The sequence below is a fragment of the Trachypithecus francoisi genome, unplaced genomic scaffold (genome assembly GCF_009764315.1).
Source record: "Trachypithecus francoisi isolate TF-2019V2 unplaced genomic scaffold, Tfra_2.0 Lachesis_group5, whole genome shotgun sequence".
NCBI classification, from domain to species: Eukaryota; Metazoa; Chordata; class Mammalia; order Primates; family Cercopithecidae; genus Trachypithecus; species Trachypithecus francoisi.
The window spans coordinates 83,927,276-83,938,499 of NW_022681470.1; the positions used below are offsets into that span (position 1 = coordinate 83,927,276).

Below are 11,224 nucleotides of genomic sequence, written 5' to 3' on the forward strand. Positions count from 1 at the left end.
AACCTAAAGAGTTACTATGAAGCCCCAGCAGTCAACACAGTGTGGTACTGGCAAAGGGATAAGTAGATCAGTAGGACAGAACAGGGAGCCCAGAAACAGAGCCACACAAGCACAGTGCACTGATTTGTGACAAAAAAGTAACGGCAAAAATGGGAGAAAAGATAGTCTTTTCAACAAGCGGAGCTGTAACAACTGGACATCCACATGTGGAAAAAAAAAAAAAAAAGAATCTAGACACAGACCTTACACCCTGAAGGGTAACTCAAAATGGATCACAGACCTAAATGTAAGACATAAAACTGTTAAACTTCTAGAAGAAAATCTAGATGACTTCGGGTCTGGTGATGACTTTTTACAAACAACACCAAAAGCCCAATCCACTAAAGAAGTAACTGATTAACTAGACTTCATAAAATTAAAAACTTCTGCTCTGCGGAAGACCAGCCACACACTGAGAAAAAATATTTTCAAAAGACATAAGATAAAGAGCTGTTATCCAAAATATACCAAGAACTCTTAGGAATCAACAGTAAGAAAACAAACAATCTGATTTTAAAAAGAGCAAAACCAGGAGTTTGAGACCAGTCTGGGAAACAAGGTGAGGTCCTGTCTCTACAAAAAATTTTTAAAAATTAGCCAGGCATGGTGGTGCGCACCTGAAGTCCCAGCTATTCAAGAGGCTGAGGTGGGAGACAGAGGTCAAGGTTGCAGTGAACTGTGATCACACCACTGCACTCTAGCCTGGGCGACAAAGCAAGACACTCTTAAAGAAAAAAAAGCGAGGGCGGGGGTAGACAAAAGTCATTTCACCAAAGATATATAGATGGTAAATATATGAGAAGATGTTCAAGATAATCACAGTATTAGGGAAATAAAAATTAAAACAATAATAAAATACTATACATCTATTAGAATGGCCAAAATCCAAAACACTGACAACACCAAATGCTGGCAAAGATGTACAATGATACGAATTCTCATCCATTGCTGGTGGAATGCAAAATGATTCAGCTTTTTGGAAGACAGCTTGGCAGTTTCTTACAAAACTAAATATACTCTCACCACATGATCCAGCAATTGTACTCCTTGGTTACCCAAAGGAGTTGAAACTTACGTCGCCAGAAAAGCCTGCACATGGATGTTTCTAGCAGTTTTGTTCATAATTGCCAAAATTTGGAAGCAACCAAGATGTCCTTCAGCAGCTCAATGAATAAACAAACTGGTAATCCAGACAATGGAATATTACTCGGTAATAAAACGACAAGACATGGAGGAATCTTTTTTTCGAGATAGAGTCTAGCTCTGTTGCCAGGCTGGAGTGCAGTGGTGCCATCCTGGCTCACTGCAACCTCTGCCTCCCGGGTCAAGCAATTCTCCTGTCTCAGCCTCCCGAGTAGCTGGGACTACAGGCGCACACTACCACGCCCGGCTAATTTTTGTATTTTTACTAGAGACAGGGTTTCACCATATTGGCCAGGCTGGTCTCAAACTCCTGACCTGGTAATCCACCCGCCTCAGCCTCCCAAAGTGCTGGGATTACAGGTATGAGCCACCGTGCCCGGCCCGACATGGAGGAATCTTAAGAGCACATTACTAGTGAGAGAAGCCAATCTGAAAAGGCTACCTTCTGTATGATTCCAACTATATTATATTCTGGAAAAGGAAAAACGATGGAGAAAGCAAAAAGATGAGTGGTTACTAGAGGTTAGAGGGGAGGGAAGAATGACTAGGCAAAGCACAGAGGATTTCCCAGGCAGTGAAAGGACTCTGAAGGCTACCATAAAGGTACATGCATGTCAAAGTACATTTGTTAAAACTGAAAGGATGTATAACACCAAGAGTGAGCCTCATGTGAAGTACAGACCTCAAGGGATAACGATGTGTCAATGTAGCTCGTCAGTTATAACCATGGACCACTCTGGTGGCGTTGTTGATTGTGGACAAGTCTGTGTATGTGTGGGATGGGGAGGACTATATGGAAACTCTGTACGCTGCTCAATTTTGCTGTGGACCTAAAACTGCTGTAAGAAAAAAGTCTAGGCCGGGCGCGGTGGCTCAAGCCTGTAATCCCAGCACTTTGGGAGGCCGAGACGGGCGGATCACAAGGTCAGGAGATTGAGACCATCCTGGCTAACACTGTGAAACCCCGTCTCTACTAAAAAATACAAAAAACTAGCCAGACGAGGTGGCGGGCACCTGTAGTCCCAGCTACTCGGGAGGCTGAGGCAGGAGAATGGCGTAAACCCAGGAGGTGGAGCTTGCAGCGAGCTGAGATCCGGCCACTGCACTCCAGCCCAAGCGACAGAGCGAGACTCTGTCTCAAAAAAAAAAAAAAAAAAAAAGAAAAAAGTCTATATACAGGAGAATGGTGTGAACTTCGGAGGCAGAGCTTGCAGTGAGCTGAGATCACACCACTGCACCCCAGCCTGGGCGACAGAGCAAGACTCCGTCTCAAAAAAAAAAAAAAAAGTCTATATATAAAAAAAGGTTAAACAGACAATGGAACAGAAATTTCTAAAAGGACCCCAAAATACAGAAATTTTGTACATGATACAAGACACCTCTGTAATCAATGGGGGAGATGAATAAGTCAATAAACAAAGTAGGGGTCGGGAGCGATGGCGCACGCCTGTAATCCCAGCACTTTGGGAGGCCGAGGCGGGCGGATCACAAGGTCAGGAGTTCAAGACCAGCCTGGCCAACATGGTGAAACCCCCATCTCTACAAAAAGTACAAAAAATTAGCTGGGCATGGTGGCAGGCACCACGCTACTCAGGAGGCTGAGGCAGGAGAATCGCTCGAACCCGGGAGGTGGAGGTTGCAGTGAGACAAGACCATGCCATAGCACTCCAGCCTGGGCAACAGAGACTCCGTCTCAAAAACAAACAACAACAACAAAAAAACAAAGTAGGGAAACTAGATCATCATTTGGAAAAAAATAAAACTGGAGTCATGCCTCACACCACATCAGCACACACAGGGATAACTTCCAAATAGAGTAAACACTTAGATGTTAAAAGAAACAAGGAACTATAAAATTACACGTACTGGACGTAGTTCATCTGTATCCCCAGGCTGGGCTACTTGACAGTGGCTGCTGGTGCTATAGCCTTTTCCCTAGCACTGTCACTACCTCAGGGTTAAGGGCCACACCCTGGCATACCTACCCTGTAGTGACCACCACAGTAACAAACACAGCACTGTCACCAACAGGCCAACTCTTTCAAAACCAGGGACTCTGAGTGCTCCCACCACTTCCAGATCTAGAGGCAGCTCTGGCTGCAGAGCATAACTGTGCAGAGGCCAGCAGCACAATCTGGAAGTGCAGAGAACGCACCTCAGGCGAGCAAAAACCAGTAAGAAACAAGAGACAGAACCAATGGATAATGCCGCTCCCTTCCTCCTGCTCCAAGGGGCTTTTCTGAAGCTTGGTGGCAAAGGACTTGTGTGAGGGCATCCTGCATGACCAAGCCATTGGCTGTTTCTCATGAAGCCGTGGCCAGCTTGACAACATAGGGCACTGTGCTTGCCCTCCTGCCTCCCCTTCCTTCCTCTCTCTTGCTGCCCTAGGATTACATCTCCTAATAAAGCTTTTAATAGCTTTGCTTTATGCTCTGCTCTCTATGTCACCTGACATGACCTGTACTAAGACATGGGAGAAGACATAAAAGGAGAAAACTGTGGAGACAGTAAAAAGAGCAGTGGTTGCCAGGAATTAGGAGAGATAAATAGGGGATTTTTAGAGCGGTGAAACTGATGCAGGGCAGGCCAGCCCTAAATTGGGGCTTAGCCTGGGAAGGTCCTTGGCTTCGCTCTGGACAGAATTTAAGAGCGAGCTGGTGGTAGAAGAAAGCAGCTTTATTGCAGCAGCAGTGTTATGGCTCTGTGATTGCTCCTGCAGAGCAGGGCCAGCCCACAGGCAGTGTGCTGAGGGCAGCAGCTCAAAGGCAGTTCTGAGGTCATATTTACACCCACTTTTAATTATATGCAAATTAAGGGGCAGATTATGCAGACATGTTAAGAAATGGGGTGGTAACTTTTAGGTCATCAGACTGTTGTCACAGAAAGGGGTGCTAACTTCTGGGTATTGCCATGGCAATGGTAAACTGATATGGCACACTGGTGGGTGTTTTATGGAAAGCTGCTTCGTCCCTGTCCCTGCTTTAGTTAGTCCTCGGTTTGGTTTGGTGCCTGAGCCCCACCTCCTACCTCATTCCCCTCTCTGAGATGAGCTATTCTTCCTTAATCTTAAGTGGCTGCAGAAGGGTGCAGGTCTGAAATTACTCTGTATGATACTATAACAGCAGATGCATGTCATCACATAACTGTCCAAACCCATAGAATGTACAGCATCAGGAGTTTCTGGACTCTGGGCAATAATGATGTGTCAATGTAGGTTCCTCAATTATAGCAAATGTACTACTCTGGTGGGAGATGTTGACAAGGAAGAGCCTGTGTGGTAGGAGGGGGAGCGGGTATTGGAAACTCTTTGTTCTTTGCTTACTTTTGCCATGAACAAAAATAAAGTCTATTAAAAACAAAACAACTTTAAAGGCTACATTCCAAGCATCTGGAAAAATAAAACACCAAATATCATATGCAACAGATGATGCTGAGTCCAGGAGGTGTTGCTGAAATAACATGGGCACCATACGCTTGATCTGCACATGTGGGAGAAGGCAAGCTGGGGGAGGTTTGCTTTGCTCTCTGAGAAGAGGACCCCTGGGAGCTTCAGGGTGGGGCTGAATGCCCATGCTGCCCATTTGTACACACCTGTCACTCCTCCAGCTTCCGCTGTCTTCTTGACTTTCTGCTGGTCATCCCACCGAAGCTCAGAGAACCCATCCACCTCCACGTCAGGGTGCCGGATGGAGTGGCCCACCTTCCAGAAGCAGGAGAAGTGGTACCAGTGTGGGACTTTTCCATCAAACATGGGAGACTAGAAGGAGGACAAACAGAGGGAGGTAAGTGAGCAGTTAACTTTTGGCTTAGAACCACTAGATGCTGACTTGACCTCAACCCCAGTCCCAGTCCCAGCTGTGGGACAGCACATGAAACCTTCGTTCTCCTATCTGTGAAAGGAGGACAGCCTCCGCTCTCACATGAAGAGCTGCAGCATCCTTCTCACAATCTTCCCCAAGGCTCAGAGGACTGTAGCCCACTGTTCTTGAGCTCATTCTCTTAGGACACCAAACACAGCCACGAGAAAGGTAGCCTTTTACCACTGAGCTCTGCCCCACGTCCCTTTTGACCACACACCACTACATTTAGTGGTGAGCTGCCTCATGGTCTAGTGAAACGCACAGAAGACACCTGTGCAGAGTCACAATCCTGTAGCATCTGCTGGGAATGGCCAGACAACTGCTCCAGGCACGCCTGGACTCAAAGGGCCTGTGTGCCCCAGAAAAGGGCTCTTTAAGTGCCTCTGCAGTTAAGAATAACGAGGAACAAGACCCAGATAATGAGTAAAGCAGAAAAAGTGTGTCAGAAAAAAACTGTCAAGTTCGCAGCAGCCACACAGATGTGAGTGGAATGAATGGAGGTCTGTGAGGCAACTGTGACAGTGGCTGGTTCGGTTCGGGACAGCATGCCTGGAGCTGGAGTCAGCTGCTCACTGGCCTTCGCAGGGGCAGTTTCCCAGGTGCAGGACCTGGGAAATCTGGCCACAGGGAACACAGTTCTCCTCTGCAGGTGGTTTGCTTCCCACTAGGCCTTTCATTGTGACAAGGCCAAGTTCTGCTCCCAGGCCTCCAGCACTGTCTGGCTTTTTTTTTTGAGACTGAGTCTTGCCCTGTCGCCCAGGGTGGAGTGTAGTGGTGGGATCTCGGCTCACTGAAAGCTCCGCCTCCCGGGTTCACGCCATTCTCCTGCCTCAGCCTCCTGAGTAGCTGGGACTACAGGCACATGCCACCTACGCCTGGCTAATTTTTGTATTGTTAGTAGCAATGGGGTTTCACCATGTTGGCCAGGCTGGTCTCGAACTTCTGACCTCGTGACCTGCCCACCTTGGCTTCCCGAAGTGCTGGGATTACAGGCATGAGCCACTGCACCCAGTCCTGGCTTTACAGAGTGAATGGTGACAGCGACTGGGAAGAAGGGGAAGACACAGCCTGTGTCCCTGAGCTTTTCATAAACCATCCTGCGTAATCCCACAATCTGCCTCTGGGTGGGAACCAGCCCTTTCACTCACAGGTGGAGACAGCAGGGCTGGAAATCCTTGCCTGGGGGGTTGGGAGTTACAGAGGCAGCAAATAAATGATTTGACACCATGGTTCCTCCCACCACACTCCACTGCCCGGCAGGAAGAGCTACTTAAAAATACACCAACTGTGATCTGACTAAAGCAAGGGAAGTCCCAAACATCTGCTTTTACAGAACATAAAGCTAAATGTCACACAGATGCAATAAGAGTATTAAAACAGCATTAAAAGTAAATGTGCTGAATTTTTAGGATGGAGTTGTGGGGACAGGGAAAATACTCTGGAAAAGCAATGATAAGGTGCCTCACTCCCTCTTTCCACTGCAAGTGGCCTCTTTCTGGATGTGATGTATTAAAATGCACAGCTAAGACTATGGCAGCGCAAGGACTCCTCAACATCAGCTTTCCCCTGGGTCTGGAATGCTCCCCGCCCTGTTGAGAGCATTCCCTCAGGTCCCCCAGGGCCCCTTCCACAGCTCCCCTTCCTCACTAAGAACTATGCATTCGGTGATTGTTTCATAAGGGGCAAGATGCCTATCTTGCTATTCTCTAGCAACATCTGTCACAGAAGGCATGCAGTGTTTGCTTAGGGCTTCAAGTCAGATAGAAAAAAAACAAAAGGGAAGGATGGGGTAATTCCTGCTGCAGAAGAGACAACAAATGGCATTTCTGAGAGCAGACTCATGTTCCAGCTCTCAAACATTCCACCAGATCTCAACTAGGCTGCTGATACAGATCCTAAGCATCTGGCTATCATGGAACATTTGCAGTGGCCTCGTCCTGGCTCTGCCTGCTTGTCTACCCCTTGTCTACCCTTCCTGTACAATGTTCTGGTTACCCTTGTATAAAAGGGCACAGGTAATGGCTATGGCACTTCTTCCTGGCTGTGCCAGGGGCCCCAGACCTGCTGCCCTTTGGTCTGGGTGCTGTCTCCCCCAACCACCAGCACAGTGCTGGATACCCTAGAGGTGCTGCCCAATGGTGCAATCACAGCACAAGCTTAGAGGACAAAGGGCCTGGGCAGAAGAATCCTTGACCAAAGCAATGCTTTGCCCTAAAACTTAGGACTGAGAATGATGTGGCAGAAAGACATCAGATCAAGGTCATGAGACTATCGACTCCATTTGTTAGCTGCATAGCTCAGGCAAGGCGCAGAATCTTTCTGAGCACCTAACATACTAGGGTCCTCACCCAACCAGCAGCTGGTGAACTGGGTTCCCTTCTGTGCAGAACAGGCCATGCTACCTGTCCACCTACGCCAAAGAGAGAATGAACTAACCTCACTGCATGCCTCCGAGTGCTCAAACCCTCCCAGGACAGAGCAACTCAAAGGTCAATCACCATCCTCCTCCCACCAAAAAGCTGGAGGGCCCAGCTCATCCCTCCCAAGATGCCCCAGGCATGAGGGCTAAAGTATCAGGTATCAGATACTCAGAGAACAATACTCCCATATAAATGCAAAAGAAGGTATTTAAATTCAAGCAAGTGAAAAGGCTTCTTTCCTTTTGATCTTCAACAGCTCAGCCTACCAGACCAACTTTAAATTCTGAATTAAAACTCTGAATCCACCCTCAATCACAATTACAGAAAAATCAGTTACTTTTAATAATAAAGAGTTTCTTTCACTATCAAGTATGCCAAAGGAAAGCCCAGAATGTTGTTACTACTATTTTTTTTTTTCAGACAGGGTCTGGGTCTGTCGCCCAGGCTAGAGTGCAGTGGCACTATCTCAGCTCGCTGCAACCTCCACCTCCCAGGCTCAAGCAATCTTCCAGCTTCAGCCTCCAGAGTAGCTGGGACTTAAAGGCATGAACCACCACGCCCCGCTAATCATTGCATTTTTTTGTAGAGACGAGGTTTCACCATGTTGGCCAGGCTGGTCTTGAACTGCTGAGCTTAAGTGATCTGCCCACCCAAGCCTCCTAAAGTGCTGAGATTACAAGCGTGTGCCACCAAGCCTGGCCCCAGAATATTAAACTTGATCAGGGTCAGCTTCCTCCATCCTGCCTCCCCCACAGCTAAGCCTCCTCTAACTTCCTCCACAGCGGTGTTGTTCTAGCCTCAACACACTGTCTGAACTTGGGTTTTCTGTCTTTCCACTAGAACATGGTACTCTGCCCACCTGTTACGGCCCGTGGATGTCCCTTTCTCGGAATAACATTTAAAAATGCATAATAAAAAGGCTCGCAAATGGTCAGTCGTGGTGGCTCATGCCTGTAATCCTACCACTTTACAGGGCTGAGGTAGGTGGATCACCTGAGCTCAGGAGTTTGAGACCAGCTTGGGCAACATAGTGAGACCCCATCTCAAAAAACAAAACAAACAAAAAAGTTCGAAAAGGAAACATTGAAATAATTATCAAAACATTTGAAAGGTAATTTGCGTACAGTAACCCATGAGCTTTAAAGTATTAAATAACAAGATCTAGTACTGCCTCTAACAACTGTGATTTTTGTAGCAATGAGAGTAAATTATATTTTGAGAAACTCCCAACTGTAAAGTGAAAATATCTGTAATTACCACGGGTGAAAAAAATCATAGGGACTGCTAATATGCCTTTGCTTTGCTGCTGACATTTATGATTAGAGGAAATAATGAATTTTATCTATAGGTTAGTGGAGATGGAGACATCAATTTTTTCTTATCTAAACCCATGGACCTCTTGCGTTCTATCTACCATCCTACCGACCCTGGGGTTAAGAGCTCCTGCACCAGGAGTGAGAACTCCATAAGAACAGGCTGCCTTATATATTTAAGGTAAGTTCTAGGTTCCTTAGTGGGAAACACGGCTCTTCAAATTGTAGGCCCCGTCTACTTCCCTATCCTCATCTTTCTGCTCCACTTCTGTGAATTAACGACTCCTAATCAACCTTCCACCCTAAGCTGGGTCATCTCGGACTCCTAGGCACACAATGCCTAGAGCACAGTTCCATCAGGTGGCATCCATCCCCTCTGTACGGCAATGTTTGTTTACCAGTCAATTCCCGTTTAACCAAACTGGAAATTCCCAAAGGTGGATTCTGTGTCCTTAAAACCTAACAGAGTGCTTAGAACTTAACAAACGCCTACCAAATAAGCACTGTGTGCCACGTACTGACTTAGGTATGCCCCGAGGACACGGAGGTGACAGACATATTGTGAAATAAGATAACGGAAGTACACCTGGCACTTGGGTATCCACTCGGTAAATGTCGCCCTCCCTTGTACTCTTTAAGTCCTGCAAATCCACTGAGGGCTATGTGGTCATTCCTAAAGCACATTACAGCTCATGGTAGGGAGGAAAATCAAGCTACCTTGACCATGAGCACTAAGCTTGGGTAATATGTTGGAAGCGAGGAGGAACAGGGCAGGTGAGAACCAGAATTATTAATACAAAGGCAGATATCAGCAAACTGGAAGCTGGAGGCAGGAGCCCCTGGGAAATGACAGGGGCCTTCAAGCTCACCACCTCACAGAAGCCTCAGGAAACCTCAGAAGGGGATCGATCCTCAATCTATCAAAAAGCCCACAAGAGAAACCCCCCTGGAGCCACTCTTACTCAAACTAGACAGCTGCAAATGCATCAAGAACGCGTCTGTGAACCTGGAAAATTTGGGGAAAATGTTATTTTAAAGCACAGATTAGGCTCAAAGTGAATGCACTGTACAGAAATGACACCTCTCTGCATAGTTTTGCCTAATTAAAATGAAAAACGAGGGTGAGCGTTAAAATGACGTGTTGAAATGACGGCCAAAAATAGGTTTAAAAAAAAAAATCCCCACATGCCAGTCGCCACCATCCACGTAGGACAAAAATCTTCCAGAACAAGATAGGTCAAAATCAGATTAGCTTAAAGAGACCATGTACAATTCCCCCCCACCCCCAACCCCTGAGGCGAACCGCAATAATAAAACACCACCACCAAGAAAGGAGGAGAGAAGCGGCTTCTCGTTTACACAAAGCGAAAGGCAGCATCAGCTGCAGACTGTATTTCCCGGGCTTTTCCTGCAACATCAGCAAAACCTTCCGGAAGGGTCGGCCGGGCCGCTCGGGGGAGGAGGGGCGGCCACGGCCCCACAGGCCCCAAGCGCCGCTCGGAGGGCCCAGGTCCGCTCGCTTTCTGGGCCCGCACTCCCCGAGCTTTCCCGGACACAGTTAACCCAGGGCGCCGCGTACCCACCCCGCCGCCCGCACAGCGGCCCGCACCTGCACCATGATGGCCATCCGGAGCGAGTCCTTGGGGATGCTATCGCTGCATTTCTTGCAAGAGGCGCGCCCGCTCTTGGCGTACTCGACTCGGTAGAGCTTATCCGAACACTCCGCCATCTCCCCTAGCTGCCGCCAAAGCTCCAGGAGCCCGACGCCACGACCTGGAAACACGCAGCCGCCTCGCCGCCTCACCGCCCCGCGTGCGCTCACCCAGCCGCAGGCGCCTGAGCGTCCAGAGCCGCCACCGAGCACGCCGCACCGGCCACTGCCGTTCCCCGGTAGATTGCTGATGCCTGGCCGCGGGAACGCCCACGGAGCTCACGTCCACGGGGCGGGGCCTGCGGCGCTCGCGCCCCCTGCCGGCCGGGGGTCGGAGTTTCCCGGGCTCCTGCGGGTGGAGCTCTGCGGCTCGCTACCCTGGGGGCCGAGGCGGAGCTTGGACTGAGCTAGTAGCTCTTTCCAGGACCCGGCGCCACCCCTTTGATCATTCTGTCCCAGGAAGTCTTACCTGTTTTCATAACTAATTATACCCCCAACCCCTCCACCTTTTATTTTTGAGACTGAGTCTCACTGCGCTGGAGTGCAGCGGCGCGATCATGGCTCACTGCAGTCTGGAACTCCTGAGCCCAGAGATCCTCCCACCTCAGCCTCCCAAGTAGCTGGGACTATAGGCGTGCACCACCACAACTGGCTAATTTTAAAAAAAATTGTTTTTTTAGGGATAGAGCCTCGCCAAGTTGGCTAGACTGGTCTCAAACTCCTGGCTACAAGTGATCTTCGAGCCTCAGCCTCCTAAAGTGCTGGGGTCACAGGAGTGAACTACTAAGCCGGCCCCAA

The 11,224-nt window shown here is 48.4% G+C and overlaps 1 protein-coding gene across 1 annotated transcript in view; it reads right to left on the bottom strand.

Annotated features, from left to right (window-relative positions):
• Nucleotides 1-10,698, bottom strand: part of PARP1 (poly(ADP-ribose) polymerase 1) — a 48,198-nt gene extending 37,500 nt beyond the window's left edge. Inside the window, exons 1-2 of the mRNA XM_033200479.1 lie at nt 10,385-10,698; nt 4,774-4,939 (exon numbers count right to left, since the gene is read on the bottom strand). Coding sequence (XP_033056370.1) covers nt 4,774-4,939; nt 10,385-10,504 — 286 coding nt within the window. The 5' untranslated portion in view covers nt 10,505-10,698. The remainder of the gene's footprint in view (nt 1-4,773; nt 4,940-10,384) is intronic.
• Nucleotides 10,699-11,224: the final 526 nt, after the last annotated feature.